The 27,061-nt window shown below is 41.7% G+C and overlaps 2 protein-coding genes and 1 long non-coding RNA gene across 4 annotated transcripts in view; 2 read left to right on the forward strand and 1 right to left on the reverse strand.

Moving 5' to 3' along the window:
* The window catches only part of DUSP16 (dual specificity phosphatase 16), a 57,408-nt gene extending 31,576 nt beyond the window's left edge, over positions 1-25,832 (forward strand). For both annotated transcript variants that reach the window (XM_053387527.1, XM_053387528.1), the window contains 4 exons: positions 12,653-12,816; positions 13,347-13,506; positions 23,016-23,139; positions 24,549-25,832. In XM_053387527.1, the coding sequence (XP_053243502.1) occupies positions 12,653-12,816; positions 13,347-13,506; positions 23,016-23,139; positions 24,549-25,725 (1,625 nt within the window). In that variant the 3' untranslated portion in view covers positions 25,726-25,832. The remainder of the gene's footprint in view (positions 1-12,652; positions 12,817-13,346; positions 13,507-23,015; positions 23,140-24,548) is intronic.
* MANSC1 (MANSC domain containing 1) overlaps positions 1-27,061 on the forward strand; it is a 292,156-nt gene that overhangs the window by 207,778 nt on the left and 57,317 nt on the right. The gene's annotated exons all lie outside the window — the stretch shown is intronic.
* LOC128413513 (uncharacterized) lies at positions 11,906-23,020 on the reverse strand. The gene is made up of 2 exons (XR_008330362.1): positions 20,529-23,020; positions 11,906-14,502 (listed from the first exon to the last, which is right to left on the reverse strand). It is a non-coding gene; the product is annotated as an uncharacterized LOC128413513 (long non-coding RNA).

Below are 27,061 nucleotides of genomic sequence, written 5' to 3' on the forward strand. Positions count from 1 at the left end.
CAAAGCCATTTTTTCCAGGAAAAATGGGGGGGGGGATAGTGTGTGGAATATTCAAACTACATCAAACTATTTTTTTCAATTTTTCCAGAAAAAAAATGGCTTTGGAAAAAAACAAAAAAAACCCCCTGGGATTTCCCCCCAATTTTTCCATTTTTCCCCCTGGCCTTCCCATCTCTACTCTGGGCTTGTCCGCACTTTTGCTTGACCTGTTCTGTGATCATGTTGTGTAGCAGTTGATTCCCCCAGCTCCAAGACCGTTTGTTATTGCTCTGTGGCTGTGCCTTGTGAAAATAAGAACTTACCTGCTGAATCAGATCTTATCAGATATGCAGAAAATCTGAAGAGATTTTGCCCACCAACCTTCTGATTCAGCAGATAAGATTTGTTTTTCTTGAGGCACAGCTGTGGAGCGGTATGAGGGGAAATCAATCAGGGCACAAATAGTGTCAAGATACAGGGCAAGCAAAAGTAGGAATAACAAGTTCCTGTTTTAAAAAACAAAAAGCCACGTATAATGGGGGAAATGCACTAGAACATGTGGGTGAATGAATGGCTAATGGAAGAAATCAGGATGAATGCAGGTCATTGTCATATGTAAGCTTTGCGCAAGCAAACCAGGATGACTGCTGAAAAACAGGTCATCAGGAGGAGCCCTTAGACAGAGCCTTTTGGCAGCGGCAGAGGAAGCCGCTTGGGCGCCTAGGGCCAGGGCACTCCGCCCATAGGGACAGGGTGCACCACAGGGCCTCCGGAGTCTGCCTGCCTCCTCCCATTCAGCCGCCCTACAGCTGGGGGGAGAGGCAGTGGGCAAACCGTTTGGGCAGTGCGGAGCCTGCGCGCGCCAAAGCTACCTCTGAAGAGATGCATGGCTCGGGCGTGCTGTGGTGAGTGCTTTTTGTCACCCCCATTCAGTGGTGACACTTGGGGTGGCTGCACCCCCCTTCCTCCGGCCCTGCCTTGTGGAGACATTCCAACTTCTGCCTCATGAAGCTGGGCTTCGTTCCTAGACAGGCATGTGTGAGCTGTATGTGGACTGCAACAACAACAATACTGAAAATTCCTGCACAGAGAAAACAAGCATCTCAGGAAGGATGGGCCTAGCCTAGCCTTCATCTGACAGTGAACATCCCATCAGGAGGGGAGAAAACTGACAAAAGGATGCTCCATCAGCACAACTGAAAGACCAGCAACCTCTGGTGCTTCCTTGAACTTATTCCACCCCAGAAGGTCATTAGAAAAACTTGCAACTTAACAACGTTTATTTCCTCCTACTTCCCAATACATTTTCTTTTAGATTGCAAGCCAGGTGAGAGGCAGAGAAATACCATCTTGTCTGTAAGATCACCTGCAGGAGCTACTCTGCTTATTCCATGAGTTGATGAACTGGGTCTTATGTACCCAAGGGATGGTCAAGCTGGCCCAAACAAGGGCACATGCCCAGAGGAGATGCAAAAATCTCACCCCTGGTTCAGCTCCTGGACGGTATGTTCTGCGGCCATGTGAATGGGGTGGCAAGACGTCTCTGCCTTGTGTATCCAAATAGAGAGAGAAACAGAGATGTTTCTCCCACCCCTCCAGCTCTCTCCTCATTCTACAGCTGTTCGGTGAGGGCAGGAGCCGTAGCCTGGCAGGGCAGGCAGCTGAGAGGAGAAGCAGGGCAGGCAGGCAGGTGTGGAAGGCTAGTGGGAAGGAGCAGGATCCTGTGCATGGCTTGATGTCAAGAGGAGGCTGACAGGTGAGGTGGGAGAAAAGAAGAGGCCACAGGAAAATGCTGCAGGAAAAGGAATAGCAAGGCTGCTGCTTTTCAAGGGAAAGCAGCGCTTTAAACAGCAATGCAGCAGAACTGGGAGGGGGGTAAGGTTTTATTTGCATGGAGGTGCAAACATTGGTAAGGATTCCTGCAGATTCCTGATCATCAGAATGGGATGGCTGCCTTAGGCAGCTGATTTTGGATGTCATGAAAGTTGTTAATGATTTTAATTTATTACTGCATATTTTTTATGGACAAGGAGCGGGAGAGGCACTTTTTGGCTTTTCTGCCTCAGGTGCTAGAAGAAACTGGCCACTCCTGCTCAGGCAGCAAAATGTCTTAGGCCAGCTCTTGATGATTCTCAAAAGTTCAGAAGACAAGCAAGATTTCATAAAGCAGAAATTCATCAAGTTGGTGCTTCAGATTAATTAACAGGGAGAAAAGTAATGTGTCCTTTACCTGTTCTAATTCTCTCCCTACCCTTCACTTTTGCAAAGAAACAGTGGGCACTTTAAATTTTGCAGTTTTGTTAATTCTTAGAATTTAAGTGCCTTCTTAAGTTCAGAAGGGTTGCTTCTTCACAATTATTATTGTTCCTGGGTTTCTTATGAATAAAAAGGTGCACTCTTAATTTCAGGGTCATGGGTTCGAGATGCATGTTGGGCAAAAAGATTCCTGCATTGCAGGGGTTGGACTAGATGACCCTCATGGTTTCTTCCAGCTCTGTGATTCTGTGAATGCAAGTAAATATTTTCACTTGTCTGTTCTATCTGCTGTCGGTATTTCTTCCTCAAGACTGCTTTCAACAGTGCACAGATCCTATGCTATCTATGCATGAGCATGAACGTCTGAGATGAGGATGTTCGTGTCCATAGACTTTATGGGTGTAAGCTTCACCAGTCATTGTACAGGTCCAAGGGAACTTATGTGTGTAGGTTCCCCCTTTTAGACATATGTGCTAATAACTGGACAGTAGGGGGCTGCAAGAGCTGTGCTTTGTTTTGCGAGGCAAGAGGCCCAACTCCACAGCACCTTTCTGCCCATGTTGCCGTGCCATAGGAGTAATTTATGAAGGATTTTTTTTTTTTGCTGGGGGGGCAGAGTCTATTTGTGGAGGAATTAGTTATGAGTAGGAATAAGGAACTACCTGACACATGGCAGTGAAGGTCCACCCCAAACCACTGGAAGTACAGTATACTCTCTCACAAGCACAGCATTGTAGCTCTAAGGGTGATAAGTTTTTAGTTTTTGAAAGCTGAGATTATCAGGGAGCTGAACTCTGTGTCCCATAGTACCACATTTTACACTTTTTCTGTGGTCCCACTGAGTTATTGTGTACATAGAACACCACTTGTAGCTGGTTGCTTCAGGTTAATTGGCATCTTGCAAAAGGTTGGATAATGCTGTTATAATACTATTATGAGTAGCCTCATAAATCTGGCTCATGCTCCTTTTCCATTTCTTCATTAACCAGAAAAAGTACTTTTGTGTTCATATTTATGGAAACACGAACATACAATGTGGTTGTTAGGAAGCAAGATAAGGAAGAAGTAACAGCCACTAACTTAACAACCTGTTGGTTAGATTAGTTGCTGGACACTTGGTGTAATATTGGGTGAGCTGTTAAGAAAAGAGATCTGTCTTTAAAAGGCATAGCTCAGTTCAAATGGTGCTGTCTTAACTCTGGTGCATTTCTTTATCTTCAGTTCAAATGGCCCCAGATTTCTTACTTACCATGGGCGTAGCCGGGGGGGCAGGGGACAGCTGCCCCCCCAATCAATACATATCTGAGGTTCTCCCCCCCACTAACAAAAGTCTGCCCTCCCCAACAAATATCCTGTCTACACCAGTGTTACTTATGTAAGAAAATACGGTAAATTGCAGAGTCAACAGCTCTGTTTTCTTTTAAACATAAGGTTAGCAAGATAAAAGGAACACCTCTTACACACTCAAGTGATACAGTGGTGTATAGACTAAACTGTGGTAAGCAATGAAATAGCAGTAACATTCCGTTTCCTCCTCGCAGTACCCTGAGAACATGAGCTTACTCTGTTCTGAATGTTTTCTGCTCTTCCCTTGAGTATGTTTTAAGGCACAGATTAGCTGAATAATGTGAACAGTGTTTGGTGTAGTCTTGCTTGCCCTCTTCTTTGGAAAATTGAATGACGTTTATATCAGCAAATCGATGGCAGACTCAAAATATTTGAGTTCAGGGGTCAGTGAGCCATACAAAAGGCTAAAAGTTTTTCTGCCATAGTCTCTATTTCATTTACAACACAGTTATAAAATATTTTGAGTACCCAGAAAAGAGGGAAGTCTGCCTTGCCAAATAGTGGTTTCATTCACTGTAAACATTGCCTGGGTTTCTGTAGGCTATTCCAGTCTCCATTTTCTATAGCATAGTTGCAATGCTTTAAAATGGTAATACTAAAAATAATGGAAACAACCTAGGGATGGTATTGGAATTAGATAATAGAGTGCACAATTCCAGGTGGCAAGTGGGGGATACCACTTTGTCAAAGGTCTCTGCAGGTAGAAAGCTAGCTGTGCTAGTTTTTGTTCTTTTGTGTTTACTTAAATAAGTTTTTGTTTCATTTTGCTTTGCTTTTATGTGGATAAGACTTTAAAAATGGCATCACCTCATTTTGTTGCCTGTGTAAATTGGGGTTGCCTCCTAATCACTGTTGTACTGTTCTCAGCATCAAGCAGAATTGCCACTAGCTTTCCACAATGTACTTTCTACATATGCATCCAGTGTGGTGTAGTGGTTAAGAGCGGTAGTCTCGTAATCTGGTGAATCGGGTTCGCGTCTCCGCTCCTCCACATGCAGCTGCTGGGTGACCTTGGGCCAGTCACACTTCTCTGAAGTCTCTCAGCCTCACTCACCTCACAGAGTGTTTGTTGTGGGGGGGGGATGGAAAGGAGAATGTTAGCCGCTTTGAGACTCCTTTGGGTAGTGATAAAGCGGGATATCAAATAAAAACTCCTCTTCTTCTATAATCATCATGCACACATAGAGTAAAAGACTTCCTCAGAATTTGTGTTTCCATTTTATAAATTTAACATGAGACTGAGTGCATTTATTTATTTATTTATTTATGATCGATCAGATTTCTTACCCACCCTTCCCCATAAGGTCCCAGGGTGGGTCACGGCAGCAAAATACACAAGTTTGCATAGCAAGGGTGGGGAGCCATGTGGGGCAAAGGAAAATACTTCACCTGTTGTCATGGTAAGGTCTGGTGACTGATAGGTGAGAAGCTCCACCCACTTGTCAGAGTGGCTAGCAGGGGTTGGAAAAGGGCAGGATCCAGTTCCCTAGCTCTGCATTCATTAATCCCCCTGAAGTGGTTACAGTCAAACCTTGGTCCCTGAACACCTCTGTTTTGGAACAATTCGCCTCCGGAACACTGAAAACCTGGAAGTAAATACTCTTGCCAATTATGAATGATTTTCCAAATAGAAAGAAAAACTAGATTCAGCAAGTGCCATATCATGCAACTTGGAGTAAAAGAGCAAAGAAGCTCCCGCATCTGTTCTTAAATGTGACTCTTGGAGACTGTCCCACATCTCTCTGGCTGACCCTTTGTCACGCAAAAGACATAACTCTTCAGGGGACACAATAAGCCTTAGAGTTCCCCTTGCTTTGGAATCCTTAGCCTCCCACTCTGGGGTTACTGGAGCTGGGGGGGGGGCGTCTGTTATCACATTAAACAGACCCTCTTTTCATAGCAGGGCTTCTGCATACTGCACCCATTCCTGGTAGTTCCCCTTTGAAAGCTTCGGTATTCCCATTGCAAACTGAAGAGCTTCCATCACTTTAGCATTAGCCGTCTTGTGTCTTTAAAGCAGGCTGCGTCTGTTTACCAGCAGCTGTGTTTCAAAAGCACACTGCATGAGGCCTTTGCTTATGCTGATCTTCTTCTGCAGGCTGGTCAGTGCTTTTGGCTAAAAGTTCAAAGTCCACCCTTATTGCCAATTGATTAGGGACTAGCAGGCTTCCCGGGGCAATGAGCACAAACCTCTCATCAATCTTCTTGACATGCAGAGAAGATAAGCTGCATTCTGTTCTGGCATCTTCTGGGCCCATAACCAAAAAATGCCGGCGCCTCCGCTACGACCGAGCTGAAAAGCTCATCCTCCAGAATCTCCTCCGATGGTGATTAACAACCTGAGCCTTTGATGAGCTCTTTGAGAGACTTCAGAGAAGTGTGACTAGCCCAAGGTCACCCAGCAGCTGCATGTGGAGGAGCGGGGAAGCAAACCCAGTTCACCAGATTACGAGTCTACGACTCTTAACCACTACACCACACTGGCTCCTGAACATTTTAAATTTGATTTCCCGCTCACTTTTTAAAAGATGTTTCTAGTTCTTAAGACTGCAAGTGCATGCCCAACACTTGCTGAAATCTCAAAAGCTACTGATTGAGTTCCCTTTATATTTCTTTGTTAGCAAAATCAGAAAGAATTCTGCTATGTAAATTTGATTGTTTTGCATAATAATACATGCAGGTCACATAATTTTGATTACCTGATCACATTTAAACTTTTTTTTTTACAGTGAGGTTACACAAACACACAAGCTAACATGTACCATGCTGTGTGTAACCCTAGTCAGCAACTACTAGAACTTTATTATTTTATTACATTACATTTATACTCTGCCTTTCTTCTGTTATATTCTTATGTTCCAGTCAATCATTTCCTATCCTTCCTTACAGTACAAATAAGAAAAATTGTATGTGTCCTATCCTATCTCAGTTACTTAGGCTGTGTCAAATTCTTCCTCTTATATGACAGGGCCTCAAGTAAAAAACAAAAACCTCCATTATTGCTGCTGGCAATTTTGCCTCTGGCTGCCAGAGATGATTGCTGCCCGCTGCTGCTCTGCCTCCCTTCCTTTCAATTTAGCTCTGCACTTGGACACCTCTAGTGGCTGCCTGGCCAGGCTGGTGCCATCTGTCTTCCTTGGATTTACTTCAGGTTTTGATTTTTTAAAATCTTAATGGAATAGGCTCAAACAGGAGCATAAGAGTTGGAAAGACTGAGCACCCAGAGTTTTTATATATATATATATATATATATATATATATATATATATATATATATATATATAAAATTTTTAAAGCAACTTTTAAAGGTGGCTAGCATGAAAATTCCTGGAGCTGCCTATCTAAAATTTGGAAGGTTAATCCCCTCTATTGTAGGGGCTACTATGTCTCCATATTGCATAGATTTTTTTAAAATAAAAAAAGTTACAGCTGTTTTGGGTTTCCCAATACAAGTCAATGTGATTTCCAATTAATTGGTTTTTCTGGATTGTGACATGGATTAGGGAGTCTGCTCCTGATTGCCCCGAGTTGAGACTGATCCAAAGTACTGAATCAGATCTTAAATCAGATCAGGTGTGTTTTGTGTGTACATTGACAAGCCCTAGTAGACTGTCCTTTGTTACGCAGCTTCCTCCTTAAAAACTTCTATCAGTTGGATTCTTTTTTTGTTTGTTTGTTTGTTAAAATTTTACTCATTTTCAATAACAATCTTCTAATTAATGACAAATCAAATCAATCCAAATTACAATAATAGCAATACACCAATTATATATTCCAATTATAAATAAAAAAATTGAGACTTCCCATGTTCCAGATGTCTAGAGATAATCATCCTCATTCATATCTCTGCATTTTTGGCTATTTTTCAAATTCAAAACTAATATTATCCATCCTTATTCTCAATCTGATCAGTCATTGTTTCTGTGGCTCACATCTTCTGTAGCAAAGTTTTTATATTGTTAACACACAGGAGGCGTCCCGTCCCCCCATCATCTTATTCTCTGTCCAATTATTTTGGTATTCAGTCCTCTTATCTCTCCTTTGTTCATCAAGTTCTCATTAAAGGCACCAGGCTTCATTCCAAAAATAGAGTTTATAAATGGCAAGTCAACAAGTTCTCTCTGATGTCTCTTAATGAGCTGGTATCCATATATGTCTGTATATAATGCTGTGTTGTGGGGCATGCTTCCCGGCTGTATATTATGTGAAAATTATTTAAATTCCTCCAAGAGCAAAAGCCCCCCCCCCCGCACTCCAGGCCATGAAAGAGCTGGCAGGGATCCGGCGCTTTCCATCCTCCTGTCCACAATTTTTGTCCACAATCATGTATAAAAATAATCCATACGAGCAGATGTATTTTAGAACAAAACACACCCCAAGTCCAAGGGAGCTCTTTTCCATAAGAATTCCTTTTTTTATAACTGCACAATAATGATCGCCATTTTGGTTCCGTCTTCAGTCCAAGCTGCCATATCTGATCTTATTTTGCCATCTCTAATTCTAATTAGAGTCTGTTGAGGCCTGTGCACCATACATTCAATTAAAATTTTCACCTCTTGTGTTTCATTTAAGTAATTAAATTCTTTCTGGATGAGCTTCACCAAATCGTGATGTAATATAACAAATAAGGAAAGATAGTGGTCACTCACCTGTTTAATCCATGTTTCAATATGAGAGTCTGTTTGATATCTGAAATTCAGCATCCAATGACTGTATAATTTGGCAGTTTTTTCCTCCATCTGGAACATGCCTGTTTCTCCCCCAAATCTTATTATTTTATAAAACAGGTGTCTCCTGCATGTAGGAGTGGCTCTGGAGAGTGCCAGCCATGCTGTGCTCTTCGACCCAGCATCCCTGCAGCTTGCACCTCAATGCGAGCCGACAGATCACGGATGATCTGCGGGTCTGTGAGACAGTCCTCCCCCACCCTGGGCAGTCTGCCAGGGCTAATTACCCCCATATCAACCCTGAATTCCTGGCACGGCTGGGGTCCGTTCATGTGGGAGGCAGCCATTTCCCACAGCAGGAAGTCGGAAGTCCCTATCAGTTGGAGTCTTGTATTGACATGGAGTTGCCTGAGATTGCCTTTAAGGTCCCTTCCAACTCTGATTCTACCTTAGAAATAATATCTTAACATTGCCGTGGTTTCTCTCTGACTGGAGAAGTAAAATTTGATTCATGTTACGTTTCAGTATTGTTTTTATTTACTGTATTTGCTAACGAGTATTGCTTATAGAGTCTCCGGTGTTTGGTGTAAGGAGTACCTACCTTAGTATAATTGTGTGGGTGTAAGACCCATTACTTGCTTCTGAGTAGAGTTTCATTAGAATGCCCTCCCTTAGATCTGTGTGTTTGAGTGCCACTTTTAGGCACCAGGGTAAACATGGTTTTATTTTAATCCAGTTTACTATGCTTTTATTGACTGCTGCTTGAAGAGTTGTTGTGGACTTTATTCTATTATGATGTGCATGTTTTTATCATAAACATTGAAAGTTTATAAAGTGGCAAAATCCCATAAAAACAGCTAAAAATGTGAACCCACCTGGTGCTTTTGGATAGAAAGAAACCTTCACCAAAAGTTTAGCTCAAGTCTCATAAATTTGTCAGCATTGCTTCCACCACAATCTCTAATTGCGTAGGTGGAGCTTCGTGTGGTATTGTAACCATCAGGCCTAATCATAATGTTACATTACTGTTACAGCTGATGGTAACTTTCACATAACAAGCTGTTAGTGTGATAAAGACAATTTGGTCTCTATGAAGTCAAATTAAAAGAAACTTAAATGCTAGGGGTGCCAAGAACTTCAGTAAGGTTCCCCATTCCATCCAAAGTATATTAGGGGGGACAAAAATTGCTGAGCTAAAAACTGGAATTGGAATACAAGAAGGGCAGGTGTGGGGAAGTCAAGGAAATTGGGTATGGAATGTAATTAAGGTAAACTTTTTCAACTGTTGTTTTTTTTCTTCTTTTCTTTTTTCTTTCTTTTTTTTCTTTTCTGTTTTTCTTTTATATTTTCTTCGAAAATTTTAATAAACATAATTTAAAAAAACACAAAGTATATTAGGATGGAACCTACAGAAAACTGAGGTCCATTTTAATACATTTTTTATTAGAAAAATCAAGATATTCTAGCTGCACTATTACGGATTAGCATAAAACATATATGACTTTCTTAAAGTTGATTTAGTGCTACCCAAGAAAAAGAACAAAAGCAGGAAAATATGAAACATCTGCAATGTGTTTAATTCTTAGTTCTCCTCTTTCTCCTTGCAGAAGAGTCTGCATGTGTGTCTGTGGCAGGTAATTGCCACTTCTTTAGTGCAGAGAATTCCCTAAGAAAAGTGATCATACCTTTGGAATTATAACAATAACAAACATGTATGCAGAGTTTGAGGAAACTCCATTGTGCTTTGATCACAGAGAGGCTTTCAAACCACCATGTTTTCATGCCCACTTGTTGCATCCTGATAATTAAGTATGATACTTGATCTTGGCAAGCTTCTGCAAATGGAAGTGGAAGAGAGTCTGCTTTTTGCAAGCAAAGATCCGGGAGGTATTTGGTTACTGGAAAACAAAAGCAATTTGGGTTTTCTCAACCACAAACAGCTTTTGGTGCCTTAAGTTGGTTTCATAGAAACTCCCATCTGAGAATTGCAGCCACAAGTAATAAACTGAACAAGCCAGCACAGGAAAAGTTGCACGCTGCATTAATGTGGGGAAATATTCAGAAACCACCAACTAAATAAAACAGCTGGATTGTCTTTTAACTGACACCCTGACTTTCCATTGATGTATCCTCTCTGTTCTACAAGCTAACAAAGGGAACCAAGGATATTCTCACTCTGTTAAATAATCCCAAATTTAGCCATACAATTGCATCTGTTAATTTGCAAAAGGGTGGAGTTCCAAGTAGACAGCATAGCATAATAACCTTATTAATTTGTGTGTGGGGGGGTGTTTCCAAGCTGGAAAACAATACATCTAAAACAAAATTGGACTTTCACCCTGTCCTTTCCCTGCTGCAAGGACAGACAACGTAATACCCTCCAGATGTTGTTGGTCTACAGCTTCCGTCTTCCTTAACCATTTGTCATGCTGGCTGTGGATGATGGGGAGTCCAGTAACATTTTGAGGGCACTACACTGGCAATGCTGATCCACTGTTTGTTTCTGCATTGTCCTTTGCCTACACTGGAGTAAGCAGCTGGGGGAGCCAGTGCAAAATCTGGGCCCACCTCTGTGAGTTAACTATTTGGTCCTGCCAGGGCGGTGTGAAGAAGTGCAGCAACAGTGCTGGCTAGCTGGCCGCACAGCTCCTATGGCTGCCCCCACTGGCGGAGGAAGAGGGGGAGGGGGGAGTGCACCGCCCCTGGCAGCGCGATCCCGGTGGGGTGCCATTGCGGCTCCCTCCCCCCCACTGGGCACCACACCCCCACAGGCGGCGTGCCACGCCCCCAGGACAGGCGCCACGCCCCCTGGGACGCATGCCAGCTGCGCCCCTGCCTGCTCTCCGCCCCCTCCCCTGGAGCATGAAGCTCCGCCACTGGCTGCCCCTTCCATCATAAATGACCTGCAGGATAAGAGCTCATCCAGGCTTCCTTCTGCACCATGTTTTTAGGCACGGGTCCAGGTTTTCCAGGTCTACACCCTACCTAGCATTCTTCTTTTTGTCCCACCTCTTTCCCCAGGAAAACTGATCTTAACTACTGAATCAGAACAAATGGTAATTGGGTTTCCCGTTTGCTCCGATTCAGCAGTACAACACAGGTTTTCACAGGGAAAGCGCCAGAGCAAAAAACAAAAAGGCTCAGACCCAGACCCAGAAATCCCAGATCTGTGCCCAGAAAGGTACTTTAGGATGAGCCCTAACTCATTGCTGGCTGGGGACTTGTAGCAAAACTAAAACCCTCTAAGCAGTTTGCAGACTCTGTAGGTTTTTTTGGGGGGAGGGGGGCAAGCAGTATATACCATTTTGTTATATATATATATATATATAATAGTCACCTTTATAGAGAAGTACAGCCTTTTTGGTTCAGTACTGGAATAATAAAATACAACCCAGCAAATCCATATACCTTGCTAGGGGAAATTTCCTAAGTAATCCTAAATAATTAAGGACTGTAAGACTAATAAATCTGAGAAATGATCATATTTATCTATTGTATAATATTGCAATTTATGTGAATGGTGAAACATGCAGTAGAAATATCCTGTATCAGTTCATTCACTGTTTTGGAATGGTGTTTATGATTTTTTTTTGTCTATGCAGTAGAAATAAAATATACAATAATAAAGAAACTTGTGTAATCCACACAAAAATAGAAACTTTTTATTGTCTTTAATTAGCTAAATCCATAAATGCCACTTCAAGATAGGTAGAAGGGGGAAAGGTTAATAAATGAGGCTGTGTCTTTGCAATCTTGCGTGCTCTCTCTCTCTGTTACAGAATTGCTTGTTTTCAATGTGTGCAGATGCAAGGAGGACATAATATGATTAGAAACGTTACATAAGAAGACAGTCGTGATATTCTTGATAGCTGTAGTTGGGTCTTCAGCTAACCATAGTTAGCCCAAACGATAAGGTTGTATCCAACTAAGTTATACTCAAGAGTAGAAACATGAAAATGAATGAACCTAAGTTAGCCATGTCCATTAATATCAATGAGTCTGCTCTGAGTAGGACTAGCATTTGCTACAACTTCTAGTTTGGAAACAGTCTTCTAACCACGGTTCCAAACTGTATAGCAAAGTTTAGTTGGAGGGGGAAGCCAGGTACATCGGCTGATATATCTACTGCCCTTATTTTACATCCTTGACGATTGGTGCTGAATGTGTGCACTGATTCAATTGACAAGCATGTTGTATGAAATAGGTAAGTTCTGTAATGGCCCATTCACATATGCATGAATGATATTTCAGCCACCATGTGACTTAATGTACATGTTTGACTCACCTTGATGTCTTCTCTGGTGATTTAAATCTGGTGATTTAAACAGAAAAAATAGGCTTCATTATGCATCACACTACCATCCTACACTTAAAACTGAAACTGGGGCTGTTGTTTCCTTCAGGTGGATTTGCTGAATTTTCCAGTTGTTTCCCTGGCCTTTGTGAAGGAAAATCTATTCTGGTGCCTTCTTGTATTTCTCAACCCTGCTTACCAGTCTCCAACACTGGGCCAACACGGATTCTTCCTCACCTTTACCTTGGGTGCCAGCGGGATGTCCTCAACAAGGTGGGTGCCCGGAAATAATATGGCACTGATAAGTGACTCAAAGGACAATCTCCCCCTGGCGATGCATTTTCATGCGATGCTCACCAATCAGTTACCTTGACTTCTTTCGCTGTCAAGCTGAATTAATTTCCCTTAATTGGTGATATTATCACTTAACCAACTCTGATTTTTAAAAATATGTTTTTAACAGCAAATTTTCACAATTCTGAAAAGTTTTCTCCGTAAGAAGAACTTGCATTTAACCTGTATGACAACACAATGCTACATAGCCAGACAAATATAGCTAAGTGATACCACTGATAAAATGAGAGTGACACCAAGAGATGATAACATAGTGTGGTGAACATTTGCATGAAAAAAAATTTGAAAATGGATTTGTTTGTTTGTTTTACACTGCCAAAAATATTTGTGAAAACCAGGAATAGTTTTGGGTCCCCTCAAATATATTTTCAATTAACATTCTCTTTCTTATATTGATCTGTACGTGGTGACACTTGTAACAGCTGGCATTGGCTTCCTTTCTTTAATAGGAGCTGATGCAGCAGAACGACATTGGCTACGTATTGAACGCCAGTAATACTTGCCCCAAGCCTGACTTTATCCCGGAATCCCACTTCTTAAGAGTGCCTGTGAATGACAGCTTCTGTGAGAAAATCTTTCCGTGGTTGGACAAGTCTGTGGATTTTATAGGTAAAAAGATGGTGTCTCTTTTAAAAAAGAAAAAGAAAACCTATGCCAAATGATTTACTTCTACTAAATGTTTTTCAAGCAGAAACATGTTTGCTTGACTCTGCACTGCTTGCATGACTTCTCTCTTCTCACAGTATGGCTGACACGTCTGATGGGGTGGGATGCTTTCAGCATGAAGCCCAAGAAGTTCGCTTTCAGGTGGGCCTGCAGAAGGATGGGCCCCAGAGGCACAGGAAGCTGCTACGGCACCAATGGCTATGACTTCCTGTCCAACTGTCCACTTACCACTGAAAATTAAAATTTGATTATTCATATGCAGGTGTGAAGAAACCAGTGGCAATATGAACTTGTATGTAGTATCATGTTGAGAGTCCTGGATGTAAATAAGTAGGGAGGGTTGGTGGCAGCCATTGAAGTTGGACCCCAGGGTGAAATCTAGTTGGCCCAGAGCAGTTTACATGTTCCTTTTTATTTTTATTATTTTTTATATCATTCCCATTTTTCTATTTGCATACCATACATTACCGTCAAATATTCTTTCCATATAGACTTCCCAACCTAGCCTTCCATGGCATTTGTAATAGATCTAGTACCGCTGTCTATCTGTCAGGGACTAGGCAGAGCAGGAATGGTGAGACCGCCTCTCCAGCCTGACCCTTCCAGAGAAGAAGACAGTTCAAAATTACAGCAGGGGTTTGAGGGAGGTCACAGCTCAGAGGAAGATGAGGGGGATAGTTGGGAAATAATGGGAGAGGAGGAGGAAGCAGAGCCGGAGCAGCAGCTGGCTGACCTGTTATCACTAGAAAGCATTCCATACCCTCCATCTCCCAGAACCTGGCGAGCCATAAAAGTAGGAGAGCAAACGGCACAGAAGGGATGACGAATGAGGACGTGGGAGAGAATGGGAGTGGAGATTTACTCCGGATGCCATTATTCCAAGAGGCTGCATTCACAAGCCTCTCTCTGGAAATATTGAATAAAAGCAGATGGTAAAGACTTTTCCTTGTCGACTTCCGGTCGGTGCCAGCGTTTAATGGTGGTCTCCCGCTGAGCTCCGCTCAGGGAGACTACTCCGCGAGTTCGGGTCTGACCGCTACGGCGAAGTGGGGACCCCTAAAATCACAGGCGCGGAAGCCTGTGAGCAAGGAGACTCAGTGGGCACCTTAAGCGCCCCCCTTTACTGCGAAGGAGCCTTTTTAAAGGCTCCGGAGTGGCATCGGGTGTGAGTGCGGTGCTGAGAGTCGTTACCCAGCCCGTGGAGTGAAGCCGCGTCGCCATAGACGGAGAGCGCCGATTCCTTCCTGACATTTGGATTTACAAAATACCCGTGAGTAGGACTGGAAAACTCTTGGGATTTAACAATAATTCTGAAAATTTGGCCAAAAACGGGGAAGGTTAAAAATAAGGAAGTCTGCCTTTCCCGGACTGCATGACAGCTAAAGCAACGAAATACAAAGCTGCAATTTGACGGAAGATAACTTTAAAACTTGTTCAACCCGGACATTGAACTTGAGCTTCCCCCTTAGCAGGCAGGAGTGGGGGGGGGAAGAATTTGAACCTGTACTACCTGTATGAAAGAATTTTTTTAAAAAAGAACTTTCTGCCGTTTTAAACCCTTGGGAAGGACTGCCCTAAGAGGAAAGTAAGTCACCGGGACTGGAAACTGTTACTTGAGATTTGTTACAAAGTTGGTGTTTTGCCTGCTTGATACAAAGTTGGGACTTTATTTGCTACTGTTTGGGACTTTGTGGAAGTTATAAACTGATAGCCTTTTTAGTGGAAATATACTAGAAGATTTGTTGCCATTTTCTTTTGCTTCTTTGTATTTTGGACTTTGAACTACTCCCTCTAGAGGGTTGTGGGGAAATAGCTATAAGACAAGTTTGTAAAAAGCAAGTCAGTGGAATTTTCCATCTGGAAGTAATTCCTGTGGGAACGACCTTGGGATATGAGTGGCCAAGAAGAAGAGATAAAAACAAGAGCTAAAAGTAAAATTGCACAAAAGAAAAGGGGCTCTATATCAGGCTCAGTTCCTGCAGGTGCAGATGGGCAGGAAAAAGTGGCATCAATACCTATGGATCCAGTGACACAAGCATTAATAAAGATAAATGAGGCCTTGGAAGCCTTGACTAAGCAAGGTACAGAAAATTCTAAACAGCTGACAGAGTTGTCAACAAAATTAGATTTAAATACCAAAAGTGTTACATCCAATACAGAGACTATAAATAAATTAATTGAAGAAAATGCTACAATTCGAAAGATTGCTGAAGAGGCAAAAACTACTGCGGAAACTACACAGGAAAAGTTAGTACCAGTCTGTAAAAAGCTGGATGAGCACGAGGCGGCCCTGTCTTTATTGGAACTTCAGAGAAAGGAGAGAAATTTGAGATTGAGATTGGTCCCAGAAAGTGAACAAGATAATTTGGTAGACTTTCTTACAAAATAATTTTCGGAATTTTGGCAAGCAAATTTGAAAGAGGAGGAATTTAAGATAGTCACTGCTTTCAGACTGGGCAGAAGACAAAATAGAAAGAACCCAAGGGATTGCTTGATAACTTTAAGATCTAAGGAGGAGAGAGACAAAATACTAAACTTACAGTTTCAAAGAACTCTCGAGATTGAAGACTCTTTTGTGCAGATATATAAAGATATCCCCAAATACATCTTGGAGGTGAGAGCTTACTACAAGGACTTGGTCACTCTGTTGAAAAAGAACAATATATTATTTAGATGGGAGTTTCCACAAGGCTTGTCTTTTAACTATAAAGCGAAAAAAATCAAAATAAAAACAGTGCAAGACAAAGAACAATTTTTGGAAAGAAACGAGGAGGACCTCCTGAAGGAAGTGGTGGAACAGACTACAAAGGTAAAGGATGCAACAGACATTTTGAACTTGACATTTGGGCTCAAAACTCCGACAGAGGAAGAACAACTGCTCGGGGCAGTTGGAGGAACAACTAAGTAAATAACAAGATGGCTCTGCAATTTTTAAGTTGGAATTGTAATGGACTGAACCTTCCCAGAAAAAGGCGTGAGGTTTTTCACATTTTAAAAAGGGAACAATTGGACTTGATTTGCTTACATGAAACTCACGTGACTAGAGTACATAGAAAATTACTTGTTAATAAAAGATTGGGACAGGAATTTATTTCATCAGACAAAGTAAAGAAAAGAGGAGTGGTGATCTATGCAAAGGAAAAGTTGGCCCCTAAGTTAATTTTTAAAGATGAACAAGGAAGGTACTTGGCAATTGAAATACAAGTCCAAGGAGAAAAATTATTGATAATTGGGATTTATGCTCCGAATGAAGGGAAGTCAGAGTTTTTCAAGAAATTGCATGAGACATTAATGGACTATTTGGATTACAATGTAATTATGATGGGAGACATGAATGGAGTGGTCTCTACAAATATGGACAAAGCACTAAGACAGGTGGTTTCTAAGGATGGGAGACTTCCTAAGACTTTTTTCGAAATGACAGACAATATGGACTTGATTGACATTTGGAGAACAAGGAACCCTCTTGAGAGAGAGGGAACTTTCTTTTCTGAAGCAAAAATGACCTGGACTAGAATTGACCAAATTTGGGTAACTAGTGGGATGGCACCAAAGATAAAGAAAGTGGAAATCTGCCCAAAGACTTGCTCCGACCATAATGCCGTAAAAATGGAAATGAACATAACAACAGCTGGTTCATTCAGATGGAGGATGAATGACTCCCTATTTAGAGATGAAGAGGTGTACAAAAAGGCCCAGAAAACTGTGAAAGACTATTTTGAGATAAATCTGAAAACAGAGGTGGAGAAAAGAATAATTTGGGACGCAAGTAAAGCCGTTATGCGGGGATTTTTGATACAGCAGAACACTTTAAAAAAGAAGAGACAGAATGAGAAGAAAGATAAGATTTTGGAAAGAATAAAAGAAGGTGAAAAAAAACTGAGATCAAAGCCAAAGTCTCATGAAATTTTAAGAGAAATTAAGTTTTATCAGAGACAGTATATGGAACTGATGAACCAGGAGATAGAATGGAAAATAAAGCAAATGAGACAAAAGACATTTGAATCGGCAGATAAATGTGGGAAACTTCTGGCATGGCAATTGAAGAAAAGACAAAAATTGAACATGGTTACAAGCTTAGAGGTTGAAGGAAAGAACATTTTTAGACCAAATGAGATTAGAAACTGTTTTCAGAGTTATTTCAGAAGACTTTATGCACAAGGGCCGGTGGATGAAAAAGAGATAGAAGAATTTCTTAAAAAATATGGATTACAAAAAATATCTGAACAAAGTAAAGTGATTTTAAACCAGAAAATAACTGAGCAAGAAATAGAGGGAGCCATTCAAAATATGAAATTGGGAAAATCTCCAGGACCAGATGGATTGACTTCCAGATACTACAAAGCTTTGAAAGATTGGTTGATACAACCGTTCAAGGAAGTCTGTAATGAAATTCTAGAGGGGAAGAAGGCACCCGAATCGTGGAAAGAAGCATATATTACACTTATACCAAAATCTGAGACTGAAAAGAACCAGATTAAGAACTACCGCCCTATATCATTGCTTAATGTGGATTACAAAATTTTTGCAGACATTTTGGCAAAAAGACTGAAGATGGTTTTGGTGGGTGAGATTCATAAAGATCAGGCTGGCTTTCTCCCAGGAAGACATTTATCTGACAATGTGAGAAATATAATAGATATTATGGAACTACTGGAAGCCAATATTAATACTAAGGCAGTATTAATATTTGTGGACGCGGAGAAAGCCTTTGACAATATCTCTTGGAGTTTTATGAAAAAGAATCTTAAAGGAATGGGGGTAGGTCAAGGTTTTGAGAATGGTATAGGTGCAATCTATTCTGAACAAAAAGCAAAATTAATTGTAAATAATGTGGTTACTGAAGAAATTGCTATTGAAAAAGGGACACGACAGGGGTGCCCAATATCCCCATTACTTTTTATATCTGTCTTGGAGGTTTTATTAAACATGATCAGAGGGGACCAGCTGGTTAAAGGGATTCAGGTCGGAGCTAAACAATACAAACTGAGAGCGTTTGCAGATGATTTAGTATTAACTTTACAAGAGCCAGACACTAGTACAAAAAGAGTTTTGGAGTTAATACAAGTTTTTGGTCGAGTAGCAGGTTTTAAGTTGAATAAACAAAAAACGAAGGTACTGAAAAAAAATCTAACAGTTGTGGAAAGAGAGAGGTTTCAGAGTGAAACCGGATTAATGGTAGCAAAGAAAGTGAAATACCTGGGGATTAATTTAACAACTAAGAATGTGAACTTATTTAAAGATAATTATGAGAAATGAGAAATGTTGGACAGAAATTAAGAAAGACTTAGAAATATGGTCAAACTTGAGACTTTCCTTGTTAGGCCGAATTGCTTAATAACTTAATAACTTCTTAATAACTTAAGATGAATGTTTTGCCAAGAATGTTGTTTTTGTTTCAAACATTGCAGATTGTGGACAAAGTGGACTGTTTCAAGAGGTGGCAGAAAGATATATCTACATTTGTTTGGCAGGGCAAAAAGCCCAGAATACAATTTAAGATATTAACTGATGCAAAAGAAAGAGGGGGGTTTGCCCTGCCAGACTTAAAACTGTATTATGAATCAGCGGCTTTTTGCTGGCTGAAAGACTGGCTACTTCTTGAGAACACAGACATTTTGGACTTGGAAGGGTTTAATAACAGGTTTGGTTGGCATGCATATATATGGTATGACAAGGTAAAGACTCATAAAGGTTTCAAAAACCATATTGTTAGGAAAGCACTATATAATGTCTGGATTCGGTATAAAGACTTGTTGGAAAATAAAACCCCCAGGTGGCTGTCACCAATGGAAGCTAAGGAAGTGAAAAAACTTAATATGGAATCTAAATGGCCAAAATATTGGGAAATTATAGAACAAGAGGGGGGGAAAGTGAAATTACAGAGTTATGAGAAATTGAAGTCTAAAGTAAGAGATTGGCTTCACTACTATCAGATAAATGAAGTATTTAAACAGGACAGGAAAATTGGCTTCCAGGTGGAAAGATCAAAATTAGAAACAGAACTGTTAGAACCCAATACTAAGAACTTGTCAAGAATGTACAACTTGCTGTTGAAATGGAACACACAGGATGAAACGGTTAAATCAGCAATGATTAAATGGGCACAGGACATTGGTCATGACATTATGTTTGCTGACTGGGAGCAGTTATGGACCACCGGTATAAAGTTTACGGCATGTAATGCTTTAAGAGAGAATATTATGAAAATGATTTATAGGTGGTACATGACCCCAGTCACGCTTGCAAAAATTTATCACTTGCCCAATAACAAATGTTGGAAATGTAATGAAATGGAAGGTACTTTCTATCACCTTTGGTGGACGTGCCCAAGGATTAAGGTCTTCTGGGAGATGATTTATAATGAAATTAAGAAGGTTCTTAAGTGTACCTTTCATAAGAAACCAGAGGCCTTTCTCCTGGGCATGGTAGGCCAATTGGTGTCAAGGAAAGATAGGACGTTTTTTATGTACGCTACAACAGCAGCAAGAGTTCTTTTAGCAAAGTATTGGAAGACACAAGAACTACCCACGCTGGAAGAGTGGCAGACGAAGGTGATTGACTATATGGGACTGGCTGAGATGACGGGCAGAATCCGTGACCAAGGGAAAGAGACGGTGGAAGAAGATTGGAAGAAATTTAAACTTTATCTTAAGAACTGTTGTAAAATTATTGAGTGTTAAAATGTCATGGGTAAGGTAAAGCAGATTTGCAGCGATAAATGATTGGGTAAGAGAAAAAGGTTAAAGAAAGTGAATTAAAAGTAATTGAGATCAGGGGTTGCTGAAAAAGTCTAAAACAGGGATGCAGAAAAGGGAGGCATGGGGAAGTCATTGAAATTGGGTTTAAGGAAAAAAAAGTTTATGAAATTATACATGTTTATATGTTTGTTTGTTTTTGTATTGTCAGTTGTAATGTGTTATAATTTATGTTGGAAAATCAATAAAAAATTTAAAAAAAAAGACTTTTTCCTTGTCTTATCTATTCCTGGCAACCTGCCCTGGGGTTGGTTCCTCTGCTGCCTGACAATATCCATATATTAATCCACTCTACTTTTTCTTTCCTAGTCCTTTGTATTTAACTGTTGTTCAGAGAATTACCCCTACTTGTAGTTTTTAGTATCAATTTTGTTTAAGTGCTCCCCAAAAGATTCCCATTTGCCATTTATTTGTTTTCCATCCTGATTCCTTATTTTGGCTGTCATGCTCACAAGTTTGACATATTCTGTCAATTAATACAGCCATTGTTCTTTTGTTGGTATTTCTTCTTCCTTCCAACTTTTAGCATAGAGTATGCTGGCCGCTGCTGTGACATAGTCTTTGGGGGAGCTCATCACCAATTATCGCTAATACAAAGGCTTCTGTTTTCTTTGGAAATGTATTTTTTAATTTTAAAAAATTGAGCTCATTGTAGACCATCTCTCAATATTTTTGGGAATATTTACACTGCCCATATGTATGAAAGATCCTTCAACCTCTTCACATTTCCAGCACAGTTTGTTTTTGTTTTTTAAAAATTTCTATATCACTTTCTATTTAGAGAATTTCAAGGTGGTTCACATTAAAACTTTAAAACAGCACTGAAATAACAGTATTGAAATAACAGTACTGTCACAACATCCACAGTGGGCAGCGGCAATGATCAGGGTGTTTTGGGTATAGGCTGAAAACCTACTAGCTGGAGCTCACTTCCTATCGACAGGAAGACACAAGGAAGGCAGCACCAAAGCTCATCTTGTGGACGCTTCAGGGTCCACATACTGTGGCTCAACCAGGGGAGCCTCATGCAAAGGTTTTATTGAATGGGCAGGTCCATATGCAAGAAGGCATTCTCTCAAGTGACCTGGTCCCAGGTTGTTTAGGGATTGATAAATCAGTAATAAAACCTTAAACTTTGCTCAGAAGCTATGCAAGAAGTAAAGAAAATAGAAAGTGGAAGTGAGTTGCTTTCCTCTTTCCTTAGGCTATGTGTGAGCATGCAATGTGGGAGTGGACACCGCTTGCCTCACTTACAGGAAAGAGGCACAACTCCTCCTGTTGCACAATATCCTGGAAATGCAGAAAAGGGGCATGTCCTCTCACTCACTCCCTGTTTTGATCCTTCCTCATATCTTGCAAAGCTACCAAGCATCCACTTTGTATGAATTAATATCACCTACAGAGCCTTAAGTGGTGAGTGATTATCAAGAGCCATCATGGCACCATGATAGGCCTCTTGGGATGCATGGTTGTTGGTTCTGACCTGCTGCCTCACTTATCTGTATTTGGAGTCTGCTCCATCTTCCCATCTTGCTTGGCTAATCAGTGAGCCATGTAAGATTAGGCAATGGGCCAGAATCAGCTGGGAGGGCACAAATTGCATGCTTCTCAAAAAGGAATCGGGAAATGGCATTTTTCTAGAGACTACGCAGGTGGTGCTGTGGGTTAAACCACAGAGCCTAGGACTTGCTGATCAGAAGGTAGGCGGTTCTAATCCCCGCAACGGGGTGAGCTCCCGTTGCTCGGTCCCTGCTGCTGCCAACCTAGCAGTTTGAAAGCATGTCAAAGTGCAAGTAGATAAATAGGTACCGCTCCGGCGGGAAGGTAAACGGCGTTTCCGTGCGCTGCTCTGGTTCGCCAGAAGCGGCTTAGTCATGCTGGCCACATGATCTTGGCCAATAAAGCAAGATGAGTGCCGCAACCCCAGAGTCGGCCACGACTGGACCTAATGGTCAGGGGTCCCTTTACCTTTAACTTTTTATGCACTTACTGGAGACTGTGTGTATTACCTGAATATATACACATTTCCCAAGGCCTGTTGGTGATTATGTATATTGACTGGAAAATGTGCACAATTTCCTCTTCATGGAAGTATTATGTGCATATTCTTAATGAGTCTTGGTGCATGTGAACAATGGCTGGTGGTTATGGACATTAACTGCTCCGCCTTCATTTCCCCTCAGTGTACTTCATTTTTTTCAGGTAACCATCACATTTTTTTGGACCATCTGTGCTAGTTGCCCCTCCATGTTGGCAATCTGAGTCTGGGGGCTGAGAGGGTGGAGACAAGTCAGCCCTGCAGGCATTTAGGCAGGATTATATGTATGTTAATGGATGGTGAAAAGAGGCAGCCGCTTGGCGCAAGACCTTCATCCAGTTTATCTCCATAGCTTGATTTATGTAAACAGTTCCAAGGATTATTACCAGTATTCAATGCATTCTTAGGTTTTGTCATAGTTGATTGTGCTTAGCATTTCAGGATAAAACTGCACATGGTTATGGGGCTATTGTGAAGCCACCATGAGAGCAGGGAGATATGCTTTTTAAAAAAACTAGTTGAAAATGGCTGTACGCTGCAATTTAGTGATTTTTATTTTTGCCTGCGGATCCCTGGGAGATTAAACAGATTTTTCTCATTTTCAGCATCTTTTAGAGCACTAATGAGTGGTTTCTGCTTTCTTTCGTTTCCCACAGAAAAGGCAAAAGCCTCAAACGATCGTGTCCTAGTCCACTGTTTAGCTGGGATATCTCGCTCTGCCACCATCGCTATTGCATATATAATGAAAAGAATGGATATGTCATTAGATGAGGCCTACAGGTAAGGAAGAAGGGTCCTTTTCTTGAGGAAACCAACACAAAGGGCTGACTTCAAATATTCTCATGGCCTCAGCTGCTTTCAATGGTTTCAGTGTGATTGGGGCATGCATGCCCAGAAGCCGTTAAATATCCCTGATATTGTGTGAAACTTACCGGTAATTGGTAGCTCCTGGACTCAGCTGCTTTTTGAAAGTGAAGTCCAGGACTGTGTGTTGATGCTTGGCCCACAATGGGCCCTGCATGGCTTCAGTAACGTTTATTTGATTGGGCTTCCTATGTAAATGGAACAGTAAGTGTGCAGTAAGTACTCTACAGCAATTCTGCCAGCATCTGGGAGATATCTCCCCAGTCTTGCCATTTAGACCCCGTTTACCTTATTCTATATAACTGTAATGCAAGCCCACCTTTCTTTTCAAGGGACTATGCTGTGCACACACCACTGTTTGTGCACCTACAAGACGAAGGTGACTGAAGTATCACCACACATACCGGTATACATACCTGTTCAAATGATCAACATCTTTTTTAAAAAACAACACACCATCCTGAGGAAAATGTAGAGGAGACTACTTCTGTAGCAGCTCTCCTCTTCAAGAATGAATTATTGCTATAGTGGTGAATAGGTGGAAGATAAACGGCGTTTCCGTGCACTCTGACACTCATCACGGTCCTCCATGGGCCAGTAGCGGTTTAGTCATGCTGGCCACATGACCCAGAAAACTGTCTGTGGACAAACGCCGGCTCCCTCGGCCTCAAAGCGAGATGAGTGCCACAACCCCATAATAGTTGCCTTTGACTGGACTTACCCATCCAGGGGACCTTTACCTTTTTACATGAGGTTCTACTGGTCAAGGGGTTGGGGTTTTGCAATAGTTTCTGGTCCTTCCCAAAGACGAGTTGATTGTCCTGAGCAGGAAAACTTTCTGCATAAATTGTGCTTAGCACTGCTACTACTGTTACAATGATGCTTCAGAGTGTTCCACTAACAGAAAAGACAGCTTCCTGGTCCAGTGAGTTTGCAATCTAAATTACAAATATGAGGGAGAGGGGGATGGGGGAAATGGGTTAGTTGGTGCAAATGCAGTTATGTGCCTAGGAGAAGATGAAGACTAAGGGGTTAAACCAACACTTTCAAGGGTAGATTGGAGGAAGAACTTTAAGGAAGGAGGATGCTCCAGCTATAGAGGCTGTCAGGGAAGAGGGCAGGGTTGCTTGAGGGAATAGGAGAATTTTGGATAGCAGGAGGTGAATTTGCTTAATGTGTGCACCTTACCTTGGTATAGCCTAGTGTGCAACACATGAGCTCTGGTCAGCCTCAGCACATGGCTTGCATGCAGAATTCAGTTGTGGTGTCATAGGCTAATGGATTGGCTGAACTCTTTTTTTTTTTAAACACACATTTCTGTTTAGATTCGTAAAAGAGAAGAGGCCAACAATTTCTCCCAACTTCAACTTCCTTGGCCAGCTTCTAGACTTTGAGAAGAAAATCAAGAACCAAAGTGGCCAATCTGGATCCCTTAGCAAACTGAAGATTATGCATTTGGAAAAAAGCAGTGATCATGGACTGAGACTGGACAGCGGGCAGAGCAGCAGCAGCCTTTCCTCTTTCCCGCTCTGTGCTACATCTACCTCGGAGACTGTGGAGCAAAAGCCAGTGGAATCTGGAAACCACCCAAGTTCCCCTTTGCTATCATCAGAGGACAGCCCATTGGTACAAGGCATAATTGGACTAAACATATCCTCGGACAAAGTTGAAGACAATAACAGGCTAAAGCGGTCGTTTTCCTTGGATATAAAATCTGTGTCATGTGTGGCAACCAGCACCTGTGTTGCTGCTTCAGGAGAGGGCTACCCCTCCTTGGAGGACACACTGGAATATTACAAGCATTCAGCCACCTTGGAAGGTGGAGCCAAACTATGCCAGTTCTCCCCTGTTCAGGAGGTCTCAGAACAGACTCCTGAAAGCAGCCCCGATAAAGAGGAAGCAAAGCTTCCAGAGAAGTCCCAGAATACCTGGCTGCTGGACAGCCACAGCAAATGGCAGCACTTGGGGAGAACCGCTAGCACCACCCAGAGGTCACTCTTGTACCCACTGCATCGAAGTGGCAGCATGGAAGACAACTATAAAACTAACTTCCTCTTTGGCCTTTCCACCAGCCAGCAGCATTTGGCAAAGTCTGCTGCTGGGCTGGGCCTGAAGGGCTGGCACTCAGACATCTTAGCCCCACAGGCTTCCGCGACACCTTTGGCTAACAGCTGGTATTTTGCTACGGACACCTCTCGCTTTTACTCTGCATCGGCTATATATGGGAGCAGCACAGCCTACTCTGCCTATAGCTGCAGCCAGCTGCCCACGGGGTGTGAGCAAGCCTATGCCGTTCGCAGGAGGGAGAAGCATGGAGACAGGGGGGACTCGCGGCGCAGCTGGCATGAGGAGAGCTCCTTTGAGAAGCAGTTCAAGAGAAGGAGCTGCCAGATGGAATTTGGGGAAAGTATCATGTCCGAGAACAGGTCCCGAGAGGAACTTGGGAAAGTGGGCAGCCAATCTAGCTTCTCAGGCAGCATGGAGATTATTGAAGTATCTTGAAGCTCTATTCTAAGATTTACATTTCTCCCTTTCTTCTGTGTCAAACAATTCCCTGTAAATCTGAAATTTGAAAAGAATGCAAATTGTGTGGCTTCAATGTGAAGGAAGTGAATAGGTTTGTGTGTGTGTGTTTGTGTGCACAAGTGGAAAACTAAATGACAACCTCTAATACATGCAGTGGGCAATTGCTGTTTCCCTTAAGGCAGAAGGTGTAGATACTCCTAATGTTTTTATTTCCCTTAACAGCTGGGGCAGTGAGATGTAAAAAGTGGTCCAACTTTACTGTGTTTTAAAAAATATTCCTTTGTAAACTAAGCAAATCCTATGGTTCATTTGAAGTAGTATTTAAACTGAACCTCACACGTGGTATTATCCACCCATTTCTTCAGCAATGCAGCTTAGACCTGGAAGGCCTCGGCTTGCTTCAAGAGAGGAAAACGAATGAAACACTCACACTGCTCAATGCTAGTGCAGTTTGACTGAAAACTAGCATGTATTTTGTCTGGATAGTTTGAATACCCAGTTAGATTGCTAAATCATATTTTTAAAATAAGAGACTTCAGCAGGTGTTTCCAGCTCCCTGTCTGTCAGTAAGTGATGCTATTTGAAAAATAGATGGCTTTTAATTGACAAGTGATGCTCTTTCAAAGGACAGATGGATTTCAAGTTCTCTACCCCATACAAATATTCTTTGGCTGGCATCAAGGATGGCATTAAATGTTTATGGTGCCCAGCATGCCTGCATCTGATTTCCAGCTTGTGCACTATTGGAGAAGCTGGTGTGTATTGAAAAATTAAGGCATCAGGTCAGAATCTAATATCTGATGTAGCCACCATTTTTGGAACAGAGAGTCTCCAATTAAACACCCCCTCAAAAAAATTGCCACTATATAGCCAAGGGAGGGAGAGCAGGTATCTGACTTCTGTCATACAACCCAGAAACATCACCATTCTCTAGAAAGGTGGTGGTGGTGGTGGTGAAGATGAAGAAGTCAGCTGAGTATGCTTCAGTTTCTAACTTCATCAAAACTATTATGCAAGTAGCAGGTGTTTAGGTTTAAGCACTGAACAGGTCAGCAGAGAAATACAATTGCAGACAGGTGTGTTAAGATTTTAGGATAGATTTTAAATGTTGCCAAATAACGACCTATCCCTAACTGCATAAAATATTTGCCTGTGGCAGGAACAACTGATGGCAAAACTGAGCTTTTTGTAGGGGGAGCAAAAAGAGGCAAAGGGGTGGAGCTTTTTTTGTTTTGTTCAAAACTAAATTCAACTAGGTGGTGCCCTTCAGCTTTCCAAGAAAGTTTGGTAGCACTGTTTTCCGTGCAAGCTG

This window comes from Podarcis raffonei, chromosome 5 (genome assembly GCF_027172205.1).
Source record: "Podarcis raffonei isolate rPodRaf1 chromosome 5, rPodRaf1.pri, whole genome shotgun sequence".
Lineage (NCBI taxonomy): Eukaryota > Metazoa > Chordata > Lepidosauria > Squamata > Lacertidae > Podarcis > Podarcis raffonei.